Here is a 19,538-nt window from a genome sequence, read left to right as displayed (position 1 = left end):
GCATCGGAGGTACAGCAGCCATGGTGAGAGACACGTACCACTACCGCCGAAGCACGCTTGTCTACTTGACCATCAGGTACCACTTCCTTTCATTTCCTTTGGTGCTGTATGTTTTGTTATGCCATAGTAGGCAACCCACAAGTTGATACGCAACCGTTATCTGGGCCAATGAGAATTCACGGGGATTTGAAGTCCCGAACGAGAAAAATGTCTATATAAAGCGAGCAATTTCGCCTTTCTTTTTTCTCTTCTCTTCAGTTCGTTTTGGTACAGCTTTGGTCTGTAGTACAGATGCACTGCTCTGTGCCATGATCGGGTCATTGCTTGTGCTGGCTATTGTCATAATTCTTCTGATGATCGGCAGATTCAGTGGTCCGCCTGAAGAAAATTTGCAATATATACCAGTGGGAATGTGGTCATATACTCCGGCAGCCGATCGTGAACCTTCGGGTGCATGTGATGCCAACGGTATATGTTGGGATAATTGAAACGAACTTTTTTTTTATTATTTATTACACACAAATAAGAAAATGATAAACAAAATAAAAATATATTTTTCTTTTTCGCACTTTCCGCATAAACGTTTTACCGCTTTTGCCTCGCCTTTTTTTTATGTGCACGACAAGTTCCTTTTTCTTTTTTCGCGAACAAAAAGCTAATTACTCCCCCCTCCATCCATTCACAGCTCCGTGCTAAACAAAGCGGGGAACAGTGACAGTGGCTCTGTATCGTAGCCGAAAGTAACACGATCACAATGCTTTGGCACTCTTTTTCACTTTCTGTGTTCGCCTAAATTGCCAAAGCAATTGTCAAGAAAAAAATTGTTATCGAGGATATGGTCGGTTATTTTATAAGAGGCAACGCCAGAGCATACGCCAGCAGACCTGTATAATTGCAGATCTGTAATTTGGAAAGTTTTTTTTTTCAGCTGTTCGTCTCACTCACTCTTCCTGCACGTAGCTTATCATAACACGATTTTCTTATCATTTTGGGTTTCACCTGGATCGAAAAGCTTGCACTGATCTTTCCGATGTGCCTGCTTTTAAAGCGTGATTCTTGTAACAGCTCTTTCCCTCCCCTTACACCTTCACTTCTCTCTTCCTTTTCTTATTTAACTTTACTTCGTTACATATTTTCAAGGTATGCGTTACCTATTTGAAAGTGATGATCGCTCACCAAAGATATCAGGGGGACCTGTTAAAGATATGATATAGTTGCTCTACCAAAACTTGCACACAGGGATGCTGTGTTTTCCAGGCCAAGCGATTGGTTACTAATATATGACTTTTGCGGCTCGCAAACAATAAACCCGAGTATTGATTGAAGCCTTTTCCTTCGTATCGAGAAGTCGATGGTTTTAGAAAGAGCCTGTTCTAATGTGTATCTGCGTATCGCTATGATAGCATAGATTTAATGAAGTTACTGGTGGTTACAATAGATCAATCTTCAGGGTCCCCCTTTTCCAAATAAAATTCAGGTGAGCTACCTGGTTCGACTTGCTTTTCCTTTGTCGGACATATTATTTCACGAGTCCGGATTATGTTATACAGGCTTTGTTCGATTAAAAGCCTCGTGCCAAATTTCTTTTCGCGCGTCCCCTTTCACATACACGTAATATGACTGATTTGATCTCGATTTTGCCTCCCGAATCATTCAGTACATCTTCTCGTTTATCGGACAGCGGGCTGTGTCGAATGTGTGAAAGTATGTCGCCGCTGGTTATACGCGATCCCCACTTACCAGACAGCCCTGTGGACACTGGTGGGAATCTCGCCTGATGCATGGAACAAAAGGAGCGACGCGATGCTTCAATGTTTGGGACAACAAGTCGAATCAATATACATCAAATCTCAAGCCACGTATAAAGTACTGGAACGACTTGCTTGGCGAAGATACAGCATTCGCTTCCTTGGTGAAGTAAAACGATACTCTTTTTTTTTGCGTTAAGAGGATCGCGTATTCGGTAGTACTTACTACTGCTTATGCGCAAAAGATATACTAAAGCTTTTTCTTTGTTTTCAATAATAAAAAATAAGACATCAGCAACCATGTGCATAGCAAACAATTACAACCTATTTTCGACAGTAGCACGTTACTGCCAGGATTCATCAGATATTTCTCGCATACGCTAACTGCTCTGACGATTTCATTTCACACTTGCGATATCTCGCTGCCAATGCTACTGGACTTCTTGCCGTCATTAACGCATCTTTCAGTGATGTTTGATGGCCGCACTAACTTATCAGACGCTACTCTTGAACAAGTTGATGGCAGAAGCAGACACAAAAGGCCACCGATACACAACATTATCTTCTTAAGACTGGACGGTGTTCTCAGTTTTAAATACCGGATCCGTCCCTTATTGCAGCGTTGCTCCCACATCAAGTACTTGATATTATCGCCTTACTCACGATTCAACAACGTATCTCCAACCAACATCTATACAGCTTATGAGCTGTGACCTCTATTACGCTACATTATGTGGGAATGCAGCGAACCAGTCATAGCAGACAGATGGATTTCACTATCAAGAAGCACGAGTGCTTATATTAAGTAACTGAAAGGAAAGCATCGAATGATGGCGAGGAAGGCAGTATGGCTTATGAACTGCTATTCAACGGCAAGGGACACGAGAGGATCATGCCGATAGTAGTAAAATCGCAGCCGATACTAGAACATTTACGTATAGTCACCTGTGGTCTTTCTGATATTCATTGCTGGGATGTCTTGGCACGCAACCAATTCACACAGCTGACAAGTTTGGGGTTGACGGACATCACTGGTATGTCAAGCGAAGATTGGTCCCAGATTTTGCTCATGCAGCAACAAAATGAGATCTTGGAAGTTGGAAATCGCGCTGGAATAACGCAGTATCTGAACAGCATTATCGCAACCATCGGTACGCTGCAACGGCTCCGTATACTTTCCTTGCGAAATTTCCTTCACATGTTCAGCGAGAATCCTCTTTGCGATCTTACTCCGCTTCGACGTTTGCAACAGCTTGAAAAAATGCGTCTCACGAACATACCCATCGACAACCAAGGTCTAATGCAGTTGTGCGAACCATCACAGCATCCACTAGTCAGGAGATTAAGCTTGAACCCGCACATCACCGTACAGTAATATGTACCTCTATACTGCTGCTACTCGTGTCAGTAAACTCACTGATACATTAATGGCTTTAGGTTTAGCTCCGTGCCGCCACCACAGAGAGTTGGGTTCGGATGACATTTATGCTAACTTGAATACTCCTTGACTGTTCCCTAAACAGTGCCCTTGTTGTCACTCGCATCCTGTTATTAATTAAGCAATGCTATGAACTCCGTGTATCTTTTTGGCAGGTATGAATTGTCGGCATTAGCAGTTCCTTGACAGTTGCTGTTGCTCAGGTTTACTGCCTGTTCTGTTTTGTTGTCATCGCGATAGAGATAGATCAGCTTCACTGATTCGATGTTGTCGCTCAACGTTTTGTTGCCGTACGTAGAGATATATCGGAGTCTTTGTAATGTCTCTGTGTGCTCGAAAAGGCGTACTACTTACCGTTATCCAATGCTAATATTGTCGAACTCAATTGATAGATGTCCCATCATCGTCATAATTTCTTGCTTTTTATCGCCTCTCCTTGTATTTGGTTGTCATTGCACTCGAAGCCACGCAGTAATCAAATGATAAACCTGTTTCCTCGCAAAATGAGAGCCGTTTGTTTTAAGTTTTTTTGCTCATCGCCACAACGGCGCACGCATATCATAAAGTTTGTTTTGCCAGTAAAATGATGTTGACCAGCCTGTAATGTTGCTAGCTGTGCTATTATCAGCCTCCAGATTTTCGACCCATTCCCGATTGCCACCATATTAAATCTTGCTTCCTTCTTTTTGAGCTGTTGTTGTTGTTGTTGCCATGGGCCCTCGTTGTTCTGTTGTCATTGCATTAAATTGACTAGATGAAGAGTCGCTCAAATTGTTGTCCTGCAACTGCAATTACAGTACAGTATTGTCACCGTGTTTGGACGTCGTTAATGCCGATGCAATTCGTTATGTTGCTTTGATGTTGTCGAATGAGTAGTCACTATTTTGTAATTACAAGCAGTGTGAATACATCCACTCGATTTGACGCTGATTTATTTGAGCAGTTGCCGTTTGCACTGTTGCCAATTCTTCCCCGCTTATGTACGTTTCGCTTTGCTGTCTCCGTATTAGAAGCTGCTAACGCTGACGTTTCCTTTGGCTAGAGATATGTTGTATTGTGCAGATTTATACTGCCTTGCGTAGCTTGATGGTCTGATACAGTCACTTGGATCGTTATCCGCGCTGATATCTTGTCGTCGCTACAATGTCCTGCTATTCGTTGCTACTACGAGCTGCGGTGAAGATCCTCGTTGATTCTACCATGGTGTCATGTTGAGACACAACATTCTATGTTGCACGTAGTTGGTCGCCACAGTACAGCTTGAAGATGACGATGACGATGACGGGTCTTCGATATCTTCAAGGTGACCGCATAAAATAAACTCTTGGAGATTTTTTGTTGGAGATTGGTCCGTGATTGTTTCGGTGTAACACCATAATACGTACGACGATAATACATATTGCTGTTTTGTCTGCTCGAAATAAGTAGTGCAAAAGTCTGACCATCACAACTTGCGATTGATCCGTCAACGACATGCGTGTGCCTCGAAAATACAATCCAGTGTGAGCTTAAAGAGATTTGGTCGTCATATCGCCATAAATACAGTAGCAGATAGTTATGCGCCCTCTTGATTTGCATATCAGGCGTCGTTGCTTGTAAACCAACGTTTTGGGAGCGCACATGGCTGTACGTGTTTTGAGACTGGCAACGTAAATTGGAAAAGATCGCCAAACATTGGATGATAATAAGGTATCCACTTTGACAGGAGACCGATCAAGCCAAAGACGGAATTTTGGCAATCCTCGAATCGAAACCAAGTGAAGGACCTCGTTTTTACTCGTTTAGCCTGGAAATTCGACGCTACCAGAAGCAGTATAACCGCCATGACTGCTTGTCATCCATAAAGACTACGTGATCAAGCCAAAGACGCGATTCTCGCAACCCTCGGATTTTTTACTCGGCTAGCCTGGGAAGCTGAAGCTCCCCCATCGCGGCGTACCACCACACCGCACGCCAGACACCCTAGCCCGGACACCTCAGCTTCAGGAGTCCCCAAGGCAAAGGCGAAGGATTGAGGCTGGGACTGACATGGCAGCGACACTGACTACAACCGGTGGGGGATCCAGGATATGAAAGGGCGAGGATAGCTCCGGTTGAGCTTTCGGTGGCGGGGATTGGAGGAACAACATTGCTCTGGTTGCAAGGGCTTCTGCAGGAACACCATCCACATGAGCTGGAACTGACTGGTATGACAACGGAAAGGAATAAAATCCTAATAACTGGCCTCTCTTCGCCTTCTTCACATCACATCTGAGGTGAATGCGATATGAAGAAGGTGATAGGGAAAGGAAAAAGGATATATCAGTTAGTTAGCCTCTTCTTATAAAGATGGTCGTGGGTATGAAAGAAAACATATTACGTGCCGTTACTATACAAGCTTGGCGCCTTTGGTTGTCATTTGCTGTCAAGAACCGGCGCTGTACATGTGACTCGATGGTATGTCCCTGCTGCCTACACAACCAGAGCGTTGCTCCTTTCCCCACCACCGACTCTACCACCATCGCTACCCCCGTGTGCCCCCCCCCAGTACTCCTTCACCCCCGGTGGCTGTAGCCAGTGCCAACCCAAACCCTTACCTCCTTTACCTTGAAGAAATCATCCACGGAGATATCCGGACTGCTCGCCATCGCCTGACGAAGGCGGAGACCGCCAGACACCCGCGAGCACCGTGGCCGTACCACGCATAACCTGTAGACGTTATTCGGTTTCATCAGTATATCATTTGTGGCGTGATAGTAGTGTGATACTATTCTATAATCACTTACGGAAACCACAACCCAACCAAGCCGCCGTGTGCAACGAGTGCGCAATCAAAATGCAGTCAAACACTGCTCAAAGGTGCAACACACCACAAAGAAACACCGAGGAAAGCGGAAGATAAGGAGCCAGAGGAGGGCGGAAACAGAAGGCAGATACGGATTGAAGAGAAACGACACGAGCGGAAAAGAAGGCAGGGGGAGGAAAGAGGAGGACCTATTCAAATCGACAGCAATTATGTTGATAGCCTTGGGCCTGCTGGACTGTCAGCCACTTGTATTTCCAGACGACCCTAAAAATGTGTGAGCTATTTAACGGCTGTTTGTCAAAAATGACTTTTCGCAACTTTGCTGCCCTGTTTTCATAACAGATCGGTTTACCAGGTCTATGCCTGATTTGATTACACAAGTTTGAGGCACAACTTACGGCAGGAAGAGGAAAAACTCCTATGCCGTCCCGTAATTGAAATTGAGATTTGCAGTTGTATAGTGGGCTTTATTGATTTAAAAAACTTCAATGTCTTTTCTGGTATTCTGAAGATTCTGGTTGAGCGTCCAAAACTAAACACAAAGAGAAGCGCCACCGGCAAACTACCTTAAAATTACTGTGATATTTGGGATTATATGTTGGATTTATGGCAATCCATTATGAGTGATATATGAAATAAGGTGCATACAGTATTCTGCTCACTAAGTTCTGTTTGCAACGTTAAAAAGAGTTGAGTTGCATACATGGAATACATAGGAGCAAATAAATAAGAAACCAAACAGGATCACCTGTTTTCAAATAAGGTGCATAATGGCTGAAATAGTCTTACTGTAATAGTTTAGAAGTCTTGAAAAGCTGATAGGAATCCTCAACTTTATATTTAAAAATAACCACAATTCGTAGTAAATGCATCATTAATGAACTGGAGCTTCTAATGTTATGAAGTCTTTTATGATATGACGGTAGTAGTATATAAGACACTATTTAAGTATTCAATACAAGCGTTGACAAGAAAAGCCTCCTAACCCTCGGCAGTCTATAAGTCTTCAGGACCAACAACAGCCTCTGGCAAAAGCTCACGAGAGTATCCGCTTCTTCCGTAGCAGCATGTTGGTCTCACATTTTTATTAGGTTTTCATTCGTCGGGGTCATCGAAAGACTCTTTCTGTATCGTCCTGCTCCTGTTTTAGACCGCCATCCTAGGAAAACAGCTCATCGGTGTATGGGATGTTCGAATTAACGATAATTAGCTGTCGTAATTCTTCAACCTTGTTGGCATGCGCATGACGTTTAAGATAGTTTTACGCATCAGCAATAGCGGTATCAGAATGGTTTGAGTATCAAGTGTTTGTTTTAGCAGGCACACAGGTCACCGTTATGATAGAGAACTCACGTATTGAAGTGAAACAGCATATTAATAGCGGCTTCTATTATTTTACTAGATGACAATGTTTACATACGATTTCCGTTCATGATGCTCGCTGCGAACCTTTTCGAACGGCATATAGCGGTCAATTCGGGCTTAAACAGCTTACAATTATTATTCATTTAATGCAATCATGCAAGTTATCACCCCGAATAATGTAAATGAGAAGTCAAAGAGTAAATATAAGTATTGCAACTTAAGTAGTGCGGTGTATTGTGGAGCACTAGCACACTGCTTCAAACCGCAGTAGACGAAGAACACGCTAATTGCAAATCTTGTCACAGACATTGAACCGTTTTCCCAATGGTACAGTGATGTACTAAACTTGTTCGCACACGACTCGACAAATGAGAAAGTTAAACCAGTCGTACATGACCGCATTAATGCGATCGAAACGTTCAAAGCGCAGCGGCAGTAAAGAACGTGTCTCAAAAACCGGCATGACAAAAGTTGTATCTCAATTTATAAAGGCAGCTATTACTTTCTAAACGAACAGCAACAAAAACATCCAATCCAAGAAAAAAAAATAGATCAACATATAATCCATTAACAAGCATGAAAGCCACACAGGCAGAGTGACGAACTGTAAATCTCACGATCATTTGGACAATCGTGGAGTGTTCGGTTCGACAATGTCAGGACGATTTAAGGAATATGTCGAGAAAAAAAAAAGGAATACCGAACGAAACTGTCAGCAACAGTAACACTGGAGGAACGATGTGTCTTGTAAACTTTAAACGTTGCAAAGCTTTGGAAAACATTGAGCTTTTGAGTGGCGTCCTAGATTCTGGAACGATTGTCGACAGCATCCTTCGATACCTGCGTACTAGATTTTGCGGCCTTAACCACCTTTGACTAGCTTATACCGAAATCCGAATGCCAAATTCCAAAATCAAACGCAGGAATGTAACTCTATAGTGATGAAAGAACTGCATACGGACGACGAAACAGTAGTTCGACAGCGCGTCCATTGAATGGTGACTCTGATTATGGCAGCATCAAAGAGAAGGTCAAGCGAAAAGTGCTGTCAAGAATCTCTAATAAATACATCTACCAGTACAAAGGACGCTTAAAATTTGGTATAAGTAGCTGAATATATTCGATGAGCATTCTACTTTTGCGACTTACGAGGATTGGATCAAAGCATTGATATCATCCATGCATAAAGCTTCATAATAACCACTAACCGGAGGATAAAATTGCTTCTCGAGGAACATTACACGAAGAAATGAGTATGCTGACTCGATATATCGTAAGCTCCTGTTTGTCAGAAGGCGGAAATTATGCATCGTTCATATAAAGAATTTTGGAATGGAAAAGGGGAACGACGCGAATCGACACGGGTGCGACCAGATACTGGTGGTGCACGCGTCGTTGCAAATCTTGGCACAACCTTGTTTTTCTGCAAAGACCCTCATGTTGTATGAGAAAGAGGTTGGCAAACGAACAGCGCAGACTACTAGCAAAAACAATACAGGAAACAAAAGCAAAATAAAGATAACTGACAACAATTCAGCCGTGCACGTAGTTGAAATTAAGATACTAGTTATCAGAGAGACTACCTGTCAGCATCATCAACTACCCAAAAGGTTAAAACGCTTTTAATAAAAAACAAAGAATGATGGGACCGTGTCAAAGTTCAAGGATTGGTACACCATTTGCTTGTACTTTTTTTTGCGACTTATTTTCTGCCACTTATTTCATTTCGCTTCCGCTTCAACGATAGTACATGGTTTTCTTTTTCAATTTCTCGCCAAATGTCATTAAGCTCTGTCCGTGCCAGTTCCCATTTCTCGCCCTCGCTTTCCAGGAACTCGAGAATGGCGGGTATGTTTTGTATTGGATGTTTGAGAAGGCCCTCGATGACTCTAGGTGCGTGTCGTTTGCCGTAAGCTACCTTGATTGCCTTGATGATAATAAACTTGTTGAGCTGATTGACAAGGCTATCGAATTTCTCCTCATTGTCTCTCTCCTCATCATCGCCATCGTCGTCGTTGTCGTTGTCCTCGCTGTCTTCGTCGCTGTCACTGTCGCTGTCACTGTCGCTATCGTCTTTCGCCTCCAATTTCTCCAGGTCTTCAAGTATCATCTGCAGTAGTATGATCGCCTTTTCATTATCGTCAATCACGGAGTCGAATTCGTATCTAGAAATTATGGGTAGAGTAAGAACTAGTCATATAAACATCATAATACACAGAAAACGACAAAGAATAAGAAGCGAGAATATATACACATACCGTTTCTCTTCACATCGATGTAGCTGTTCTTCATATCTATTTAACGTGAACGTGTCTGCATTGCTTCCTTCACTTTCCTCCGTAGGATATGATATGTAGACATCGTTCAAAACTTCACGACATAAATCATCGCGTGCTGAGCAAGGTTGGTTGACCCACTATGAGTAAGTTTGAGAGCAGTAACAATAAAGATTCCGTTAGTCTTTTTGTCTTATACTTGCCATTTTTTTTTTCGTTGGCTTGTATAAAAATGGTTGTTGTTTTTGTTACTAACCTCTAGGTTGGTTACTTTTCGATAACTTGGGCTCTCCTCAATGCTTAATAATTCTGATAAATCTGGTTTCGGTATAGTAGATGCAATGGTCTTTAATTGGTATTTTGCTGAGCCTCCACCGTAGCCAACAAGTGTCTTCAGTCGTTGTAGCAACCCGTGCTCTTTGTCGCTGTCGTCGTTAAACGCTGGGGTAATAAAATCAACTAGCGCATCTCGATCAATTATATCGTTGTTGACCATGTCCATTAACTTTAAAAAGTACTGGAACCCGGACGGCTGTAGATATTTACGAAGATCATCAATAATGCTCATCTCGTTTGTAGTGATTAACAACTTCTTCGGTGACTTTGTATTGTCAATCGCGTTACTATCACCAGAGCCTTTGATAGTAGGAGTTGCAACATCATCATCCTGGGTTGCTGGTCGATCGCTTTTGTTGGGCACCGCTTCACAATCGATACTTTTTGACAAAGTCAATGTACCTTTTGGTGACTTGCGTGCGTTATTTTCAGATAATGGTTCGTTGTTGATACGTACATCGGTGGTACTTTTTGTGGCTGCTGCTGATACATTGTTAACTTGTAATGTGGTTGTTTTCGAAAGAAGGTTGGTGTCGTTTGAGTTGTTTACGGGTGCTGATGCTGATGTTGAGTGCGTCGGTGGTTGTAATCGTTGTAATTGTAATTGTTGTTGTTGTTGTAAAGTAGATAATTGCTGGGAGACTGGTAGATAAGGCTGTTGGTAGTACGTTGATACTGAATTATGAAAACTATTCGGTAGTGGCTGTTGTAATGGTATTGATTGTGGACGTTCATGCCGAGAATGTTGACTATCAAAGACCAAAGTTGGTATATGATTAAACGATTCGTAGGTGCCGGTTTCTGGGTTAAACGATTCGTAGGTGCGGGTTTCTGGGTTAAACACCTGCGGCGATGGATTAATGTGGCGCCGTGAAAGTGGTAAGTTTGGGCCCGTGAACGTATTCGCTAAGGCGTTACTGTTGTTGTTATTGTTATTCGGAGGCGGCGGTGGTGGTGGTATTGTAGTGATCGGGGGTAACGTGTTGGTGGTGAAATCATTACTTATAGGAATGTTTCCATTTTGAAGATACACGAGATTCGTTTGTTGTTGATTGTGGACACTTGCGGATTGTACTTGTGATGGAGATGGGGATGATGGTGAAGCAGCAGATATTTGATTGTACTGAGGGATAATTTCTGTTGGTCTTGAGCTTGTAACAGCAGTTGAAGTATTCACGTAATTCGGCACTGTTACAAATATTTGTTGGTGTATGGGTGTTAGCAGCAGCCCATGGGTGGGACTTCTTTGCATATATATATGGACTTACCTTGATTTTCGGTGGGTACAAATGCTGATGGTGCTGGCATGAAAGGTGGTGGAGGAAGGATGTACGGAGATCGTGTATTTCCGCACTGTTGATCGTCGTGATGCCGTAGCAGCGATGAAGGTGCAGGGAGAGCAAACAAACTTTGTGTAGGACGCGTCCCTTTTTGATGTTGCGAGTCTAGGTTTGTAGAATTCGATGCTAGTGAAGGTTGAACCTGTACATTTACATGGTTGTCTTGATTCGGCGAGTTCGATGAGTTTTTGCTTGCTGTGTTTGCAATGTTATGTGTGAAGGATTCAGAATCTACAGGTGTTGATGGTGATACATTATTTGAATGTTGCGCGTGTATCTGTTGATAACTAGCAGTAGGAATGGGCGTTGGTGCTAAATCATGTGAATAGTACGATATTATTGTTTCGTTGGGCGATTTGTTGGGTGATTCTGTAATAGATTTTGATGTGCTGACACCCAAGCTCTTGGGAGTCGGTAATGGTTCCGTTGTTGTTGGTGGTGATGATGTGGGTAGCGGCTGTTGTGCTCGTGGTTGCGGCTGTGGCGGATGCTGTCGTGATAGTGATTTGATGTCTTGTAACGGAACTCGATATATAACGAAGCGTTCTCCAGACACTGCAACGACTTTGATCGTTTTCACTTTATTTTCGCCAAACACTGTTATCTGATAACCGGCGGGTAATACTGCTAACAGACCATCTAGTAGAGAGTCGTGTGTATCAAAGAGACGTGCGGCATGGATTATCAAGTCTGACGCTCGACACTTTGACTGTGCGAAATCAGATATCTTTGCGAACAGCTCTTTGTCTGTACCGACTTTCCCAGAAAAGTGCCGTACGTTGTATAAATAACAAGAGATTGCTTGAGTATTGTTGATGTTGTACGTCGTGATGCGATCAAAAGCTTCTCGTTCATGTCGGATTTGATCAATGTGCGATTGAGAGAGTTTAACTCTGAGCTTCGACGGTGGTATGTTACTGTAAGTGCATAATCTGAATTTGCCTTGATTTCGGTTGCTCATGGAATCTCTGGACAGAATGAGTACTTTTGTTTTTGCGATTTTGCTCTATGATTTTGTAAAAGAAGAGAGGGGTTTTCTGCGTAACTTTCATCGACCAACCGAATTTAACAGCGCAGCTTGGAATAACCCGAACAGCAACAGTGATAACAACTAATTACCCTTGATATCTTGAACAAAGCCTCTTGTTTTGTATAGTACTATCGATAATACTATCCATACTTACTAATGTGCATGTAGTGCAACATTGTTATTTGGCTCAACAGTGAATAAACTTCAAAGTCTGGCGCAACAAACCGAAAATGCATAGATAACCTCTTATTTTTGGAGACACGCTTCAAGGATCACTTGGCACTTACTTGTTGCTACATGCATAATATCGTCGACTTCATAGCAGCTGTCTCTTGAAGAACTTGCAAGCAAAGCTTTATTTAAATGCAACCAAGGAACATCGTCTGTCTACCACGTACACACGCGCTTAGCAGAATAGCAGTTAGTTCCTCATTCAAATGTTAATACATTTCTGAGCATTCTCATTAGAAGCTTGCTCCCTACTCGTGACAACAGCGTAACCTTTGTTCAAAGACAATGCTGGGCACTGCATTGTTTTAGAAAAGGCATTTACACTGTATGTTATAAGGTAAACCACTAGCTGCAGAGTATTCTTATTAGCGTACGCTTTTTTGAAGTATCAACTAAATAGAACGTCGCAAACCAGCGACGGTGTGCTCATGATACAATCATATCTACCGGTTACGAGGTGTACAGCGACCAAATGTTTTACCTTTTTTCTTGTAGGGCATTAACACGCGCTGACTATTCATGTTTTCTGCTCTCATAATTCCAAAAGACGAAAGAAAAACGTACATTTATAATGTTGGCAAGTCATGTATAGGCATATGGGCTCGATAGGTTAAGGAAGAAGAGCCTAAATGAAAGGTGATTACGGTTTGATAAAAAAGAAATGCTCTCCTGTGATCTTGCAGAGCATAACAACCTTGTACAACCATGCAATTTTCCATATATATGTCTACAATGGTTGCATCATCTACTGCGCTTCAAGTGGAAATAAGCCAAAACAAATGTCCGTGTCACCACCGACATCGCTACACAATTATTTCTCAAGTTATAGGTATCAACAGCAGGTGGGATGTTTTATTCAAGAAATTTGTGTTTCTTTTGGGAAGAGGAGAGAACAGCATGATAAAAGAAAAGGTTAGCTACTAGAGAATAATGGAGTGATCTGTAGTATCGATAGCAGCAAAAATCCAGTCAGCAAAAAATGGAAAAAGTCATGCCACACAGACCTCGTTGCTACGCGCGCATAAAACGGTCTTTAGCAAATGAGATGATTATTTGATTATATCCAGAAAAGAATGGAACCAATAAGGTCTGCGTAGAAAAAGCCCATTGAATCTCCGTGGGCTTGAAGCGCCTTTACAGAAACCTTCTTTTCTTTATCAGAGGATGGTCTGAGTGCGCACCGCATAACAATAAGGTTTGCACCCGAATATACACGGTGGCTTAATGTATTGATATGTGTGCGTGCGGTTTTCGCTTTGTTCCGTCCGCCCTTTCGCCTGAATAACCGGCAATAATGGTGATCACGGGGTCCTTGTTTTCGCAAAATGAAAATAACTTACCACCACAACCAAGAAACAGTAAACAACCAGTGGCCTTGGACACGTCTTGGAAAGCGTGCGCGTTATTATATATGCCTATAATTGGACAATGCTCGACCGCAGTGCCTTGAAGGCGGATACAAAGATGGGCTGCTGTGGTGGTACACACTCGACGATACACAGGGAAAGAGGCAAACAGGATGTAATAAGCAGCGACAGGTACACGGATCTAGCACGAACGTCATACATCAGAGCAGAATCCAAATTGGTTACCCCGATTGAAGATTTTGATTTGCGGGGTATACATGAGAAAGGTGATAATTTTAGTGTGAGAAACAAGCCGAACCTTGTTTTCTCTTCCAATCCACAGCAGGTATGTTAACTTTTAGTCGCAGCATAAGGCATATAAAGCAAGTAGCTGTATATAAGGGAAGGATTGATCGGTGCAGCGGAAGACGGGTTCGTATATTAGGGAATATACGATAAGAACTATGTCTAGAAATACATAAAAAATAGGGTCGGAAGGTGACGGACGGACAAAGCGCAAAAAAATCCCCGCGAAAAATCATGGCTGCATGATAAATACCCCTTGGATCCTGCCGCTCCTTTCCTCTCTGTTTCTTCTCACACTTTCTCCTCTCTTTTTTTAAAAACTCTGTAAACCCTGACAAAGTCAAATATTATGAAAATCAAGTCCACTCCTCCAAAAGTACATGTCATTGGCGCCGGTGTCGTTGGATTGACGACCGCACTTTTGTTGCAAATCAAAGGCTACAACGTTACAATTCTTGCCAAACACTTTCCCGGAGACCTGAGCGCTGACTATACATCTCCATGGGCGGGTGCTCGCTGGAAGACCAGTGCTCCCAATGATGACTCTCGACTACAACGTAAGTGGGGCAGCACCTTTAAATATTTCGTACGAAATACCAGCAAAGCTTATCATCATTCATGTTTCAACCACTACTCATTAGGCTACGACATTGAGTCCTTTAAGCTCTTTTGGGAGCTTGCTAAATGCCGAGCAGGCGAGACAGGCATCATGGTTGTGCCATCGTTTGACTATTACGAAAAGCCTACCGACGACCAACGCAACCCGTGGTGGAAGAATGTAGTACCTGGAGTAAGTTTATCAGTCAGTCTGTTTGTTTGTTTGAATGCGTTAATAAGCGTTCTTTGTACGTGTGTGAGTGTGTGAAAACAACGTGCTTATAAAACTACTTGCCTTTTTTGCATTGCGCTGCCATAGTTTCAAGTTATCCCAAAGCATGAGCTGCCGCCCAAGGTTGCCGTGGGCTATCGTTTCACAACTGGTAATACATATGAGAAGCATAACACAAGACCTTTGAGAACATGTTTTATTAAAGCCTTGCGCGAAATGTTGTAGTCCTCATTAACCCTGACCGGTACCTGAAATGGCTGCAAGCACAATTTGTTGCACTGGGAGGCAAACGTATCCATGTTGCCATCTCGGACATTCAGGAAGCAATGGACGATGAACAAAATTCAGTTGACATTGTCGTCAACTGCACTGGATTGCACGCTGCATGGTTAGGCGGTGTCAAAGACAAGAACATGAAGCCTATTCGTGGTCAAAACGTGCTTGTACGGGCTAATCATATTCGGCGAACAATCTCGATGAAGAGTAAGTTGGGTAAATGTGGGTTATGATATGTCGGTTTGCTTACACACAAACACAACACACTTATTGTTTTGACAACAGCGAAAGATGCATACACGTACATCATTCCTCGTTCAGATGGCACTGTCATTCTGGGCACGACAAAGGAGGAGCAGGGCACAGATATGGAGCCTAATCCAGCTCTTGCAAAAGACATTATGGAACGAGCATGCAAGTATTGTCCAGACCTGACCAACGGCAAGGGCATAAAGCGATTGGATGTTGTGGGCCATATTGTGGGTATCCGACCCGGTCGTGAAGGTGGTCCGCGCGTTGAAAATGAGTTCAAAAGTAAGGCAACATGAAGGTTTCTGACTGATGGATTGATTGAAATAATTCCACAACTGATCATCTTCTCATAGCATCTCCCTCTGGAAAACCTATTTTGGTTACTCACAACTACGGACACGACGGCTCTGGATATCAGTCCAGCTGGGGCTCAGCAAAGCACGCCGCTCAGCTGGTCGAAGAAGGTTATGCCGCACTGCAAGCACGTTCATCCAAGATCCAGACACTTCTTGCCCGACTGTAAAATTAAACTAAGCCCTCCCTCACACTCTTTCTCTTCTCCCCTCATAGCACTATGCCACACTGTACATTGATTCTGTTCTATTACCATTAAGTAAATATACATACCATGTTCTTTTCTCTTTATAAATACTGCATGACCACAGTGAATGCCCGTACTTCCAATGATATTGTGCTGAAACAAATCACACTGCAAACACTCCTGCGGTGTAATATACGTCATAATACATCGCCATTGAAATCATACTTTTTCAAGTAAACAAAAAAATGGCACGCAAAATGGGTATTTTTTTAAAATTTTCTATCTTTTTTCCTATTGTTAATAGATAATTGGAAGGATTGTTTTTAAGAAAAAAAAGCAAATGTAATACGGGTGGAGAGAAGGAAAAGAATGATAAACAGCAATTTTAACCAGGGGTAGAAAATTTATCAAGACGCACATCCAAGTAACGGCCACCATAAAGATATCCATTGAACTTGCCTATGGCTCGTTCACAGATCGCAAACTCTTCAAAACGCACTAATCCTGAGCCCTTCGGATGTCCGTTCGTCGTTTGTATTTCGGCGCGTACAACCGGGCCAACGTGTCGGAACAGGTCAATCAAGTCTTGCCATGTGGTAGAGAAAGGCAGCTAGTAGTAACAAAATGCGTACTTGAGTTACAAAGGACTTTCACTATGGTACATGAAAATAAAAGTTGGGGAAGGGGGAACACTTACATTAGTGACAAAAATTTGATTTGGTCCGTGGCTCGGCATGGATGCTCCGGGACCACCGACGAAGCCCACAGGTGCATAATGCGGCGGAGGAGGTGGAACAGCGGCGTCAAAGACAGGAGGAGGGTATGGTTCACTAGTAAAGCTGGGTGGAGGTGGTCGTCCTCGGTACTCCTCACTCGCTATCGTCGAATGTATGTAAGCTCAAATGCCCGCCTTACGACACTGATACAAGGCAATCCTTACCTCGCTCTCTCTGTTCACGAATCTCTGCCTGAGGTGGGAGAGGGGGTGGCGCGTTTCGTTCCTTTAAAACCAGCTCTTCCAAGTCAATTTCATGCTTCCAAAAGGATATTTTTCTTTTTTTTTGCCCGTATGCTATCTAGTACTACCTCACAAACTTGCAGTACTCTGCCACGGTATTCGGAGCCGTCGAACATATCTACATACAAGAGCCAATGATTAGTTTTCCATATATTTATCTTATTACACAGCACACTAACTCGGCAACTTACTGATGGCTGTTTGGGCAGCACGCGGGTCTTCATAAATGACCAAGCCTGTTCCTTTGGACCGTCGCGAATCCGGTTCTGTATCAATATCGGTATGGGTGACCTTTCCTGCTTTTCTGAACAAATCCTTCAGATCCTGCCAACTAGTAGAGAATGGTAGCTGTATTGTACATTCAAACCGGTTTCAAGTTACCAAATCTATAACACTCGGTCCAATATATAGCGTACTGTAGAAATATTTCCTTACATTTCCAACCCACAGGCGTTGGTCCTCTGGCGCGTTACGTGGATCTTTGGATACTTTGGTTTCAAGCTCGCGATCCTGTTTACATCATTCCAACACGAGTAATCGAATATGAGTCTCTTAAATCAAACATTCTTTACCCTGCCTCGTATTTACCTCACGAACAAACGCAGGTCGACCCATGAACTCGACTCTATTCAAAACACGCATTGCGCGCTCTGCGTACTCGGGACGAGAATATTGAACAATACTATTCGCGTCCAACTTAATATATATGCGATATCCAGTCTCTTTTTCGATAGCCCTCTTTAATACTTCAAATCAATCCATTTCTTTTCCTCAACTTACCCACAACCTTTTGATCTGCCACTGGGTGATGTCAGTATTTCCACATGCACGACTGTTCCCGCTACATACGTAGATACACACACACATAGACATACACCAAATCCCTAAAGCGTCAGAAACAAAAAGGCTTGGTTTTTTTTTTATTTCTGTGGTGAAACAGAACTATACCTTCTTTTGCAAAGCTTCGTAACTCATCCCGTTGACAGTCATAAGACAAGTTTCCCACGTAAATACGACAAGATTTAAAACGACCGCTGCGTTTCGATCTTGACGGTGACCGCGACCTCGATCGGTATCTGCGTCGTGAAGATGATCGTCGACGTCGTCGAGGCGAATACGATCCATGTCGGTGACGATGGCGAGAATAATACTCTTCATCGTCACTATATTCGCGACGACTGCTGCGATGACTACCATGACGACGATCGGGACTTGTTTCATGTCGACTCGTGCTTCGAATGGTTGCTCGCTTGCTGTGTGGTGAAAGTGATCCATCACGAGAGCGTGATCGTTGACGTGGTGGCGAACGCGACCTGCGGTGCTCTGTTGGTGGTGTTCGATAGTCTTCGCTTTCGCCAACAATGTCACCCATCGACTCAGAGCCGACAGTTCGCTGTTGTTGTTCTTCTTCTTCTTGATCATTCTGAATAGGTTCTGTTGGTTCTACTGCGTCATTCGCTGACGGTGATCGGGACCGTCTAGGCGAATTGTCGTGTTCATTCATTGATTAGGAAAAGAGGAAGAAAAGAAAAAATAACGCGCGCTACACCAAAGAAGAAGGAGCAACAGATGCTATTTTTTTTTTCTTAGATGACTTACACCACGCTGCGCAAGAGGGAGGAAAAGTCCGCAACGCGGCTTATTCGTGCGGGGCCAAAGAGTGGAGAGATCATACACTAATAATAAAGAAGACCCAAGCGCTTTCACCAACAAAATGCTAAACTGGTGGATTGGTCGTAAAGCGATTATTCGTGCTCCTCATTTGTACCACGCGCTACCAAGTCAGTTTGGTATCCTAGTACCTCTAATAATTAATGTGTGCTGTCAATATCTGCGTAATAACAACAGTGCGGGGTGGCATCATTTCCTACATTAGGTCCTCTTAAAAGTGTTGGCCTTTTCCGTCACGAGTCATCACTACCACACAAGTAATGGCGCTCGGGAGAAAAGAGAAAGAGTCCGAGATCGGGATCACGAAACAACGACGATATATGCGATCCTAGACGAGCATGCAGTTTGAAAAATCTGACGCAACCTTTCACACCACAGCATCCTGGGAATGGCCCAGCAGATGCAACAGCTTCTCACTAACTTTATTTTGTAGGAGATACGTGGCAGCTGCATTACATGAGTGAGCTAACCTGTTTTCAATCCTCTCTCTCTTTCACCTTTCAACATGAATGACTTTCTGTCTATGTCAGCGCTCCAAAATATTGGTAATTGGCTACTGACCCTTAGTTGTGTGATTCCAGAATACATCTAGTAATGGCTTCTAAGTACACATTACTCGAGCCTGTAGAGTCTGCCATTCGCTATGTGGCACTTTCCTTGTTCATATGCAGATGAAAACCCTAACGTGGGAGAGAGAAATATAAGGGTGATGGATTTGGGAACAGGGCTTAATTTAGAAAGCTGCTGCTG

At 43.1% G+C, this 19,538-nt stretch overlaps 5 protein-coding genes across 5 annotated transcripts; 2 read left to right on the top strand and 3 right to left on the bottom strand.

Annotated features, from left to right (window-relative positions):
• Positions 1 to 1,616: 1,616 nt before the first annotated feature.
• Positions 1,617 to 3,256, top strand: BDB00DRAFT_791445 (uncharacterized protein; the record flags this gene model as incomplete). The annotated part of the gene is made up of 3 exons (XM_053121038.1): positions 1,617 to 1,704; positions 2,690 to 2,899; positions 3,186 to 3,256. 3 exons carry the CDS (start codon positions 1,617 to 1,619, stop codon positions 3,254 to 3,256), a joined length of 369 nt encoding a protein of 122 aa, XP_052975275.1.
• A 5,131-nt stretch (positions 3,257 to 8,387) lies between these two features.
• BDB00DRAFT_845726 (uncharacterized protein) lies at positions 8,388 to 8,946 on the bottom strand. The gene is made up of 3 exons (XM_053125106.1): positions 8,920 to 8,946; positions 8,486 to 8,858; positions 8,388 to 8,407 (listed from the first exon to the last, which is right to left on the bottom strand). The coding sequence occupies exons 1-2, from the start codon at positions 8,930 to 8,932 to the stop codon at positions 8,650 to 8,652; spliced, it is 222 nt and encodes a 73-aa protein (XP_052975274.1). The 5' UTR covers positions 8,933 to 8,946; the 3' UTR covers positions 8,388 to 8,407; positions 8,486 to 8,649.
• Positions 8,871 to 11,239, bottom strand: BDB00DRAFT_845725 (Sin3 family co-repressor-domain-containing protein). The gene is made up of 3 exons (XM_053125105.1): positions 9,869 to 11,239; positions 9,595 to 9,752; positions 8,871 to 9,501 (listed from the first exon to the last, which is right to left on the bottom strand). The coding sequence occupies exons 1-3, from the start codon at positions 11,198 to 11,200 to the stop codon at positions 9,039 to 9,041; spliced, it is 1,953 nt and encodes a 650-aa protein (XP_052975273.1). The 5' UTR covers positions 11,201 to 11,239; the 3' UTR covers positions 8,871 to 9,038.
• Positions 11,240 to 14,550: 3,311 nt separating this feature from the next.
• BDB00DRAFT_876890 (uncharacterized protein) lies at positions 14,551 to 16,081 on the top strand (the record flags this gene model as incomplete). The annotated part of the gene is made up of 6 exons (XM_053127536.1): positions 14,551 to 14,758; positions 14,843 to 14,991; positions 15,118 to 15,181; positions 15,256 to 15,513; positions 15,592 to 15,840; positions 15,912 to 16,081. The coding sequence occupies 6 exons, from the start codon at positions 14,551 to 14,553 to the stop codon at positions 16,079 to 16,081; spliced, it is 1,098 nt and encodes a 365-aa protein (XP_052975272.1).
• Positions 16,082 to 16,192: 111 nt separating this feature from the next.
• On the bottom strand, positions 16,193 to 18,808 carry BDB00DRAFT_643066 (uncharacterized protein). Its single transcript, XM_053118138.1, has 9 exons — positions 18,066 to 18,808; positions 17,898 to 17,958; positions 17,706 to 17,799; positions 17,553 to 17,627; positions 17,309 to 17,465; positions 17,186 to 17,235; positions 17,040 to 17,100; positions 16,797 to 16,975; positions 16,193 to 16,709 (listed from the first exon to the last, which is right to left on the bottom strand). The coding sequence occupies exons 1-9, from the start codon at positions 18,619 to 18,621 to the stop codon at positions 16,485 to 16,487; spliced, it is 1,458 nt and encodes a 485-aa protein (XP_052975271.1). The 5' UTR covers positions 18,622 to 18,808; the 3' UTR covers positions 16,193 to 16,484.
• Between the last annotated feature and the right edge of the window lie 730 nt (positions 18,809 to 19,538).

The sequence above is a fragment of the Zychaea mexicana genome (genome assembly GCF_025766255.1).
Source record: "Zychaea mexicana strain RSA 1403 chromosome Unknown BDB00scaffold_97, whole genome shotgun sequence".
Taxonomy (NCBI): domain Eukaryota; kingdom Fungi; phylum Mucoromycota; class Mucoromycetes; order Mucorales; family Lichtheimiaceae; genus Zychaea; species Zychaea mexicana.
This window is presented reverse-complemented; position numbering and strand designations above follow the sequence as displayed.

Coding starts and splice junctions, on each gene's coding strand:
- BDB00DRAFT_845725 (XM_053125105.1), bottom strand. CDS start 11,200: ATGCAAAGAAGTCCCACCCATGGGCTGCTGCTAACACCCATACACCAA. Junction 9,753..9,868: donor GAAAAGTAACCAACCTAGAG/GTTAGTAACAAA, acceptor ACTTACTCATAG/TGGGTCAACCAACCTTGCTC. Junction 9,502..9,594: donor CATCGATGTGAAGAGAAACG/GTATGTGTATAT, acceptor CATAATTTCTAG/ATACGAATTCGACTCCGTGA.
- BDB00DRAFT_643066 (XM_053118138.1), bottom strand. CDS start 18,621: ATGAATGAACACGACAATTCGCCTAGACGGTCCCGATCACCGTCAGCG. Junction 17,628..17,705: donor GACCTGCGTTTGTTCGTGAG/GTAAATACGAGG, acceptor TGATGTAAACAG/GATCGCGAGCTTGAAACCAA. Junction 17,101..17,185: donor GAGTACTGCAAGTTTGTGAG/GTAGTACTAGAT, acceptor CTGGTTTTAAAG/GAACGAAACGCGCCACCCCC.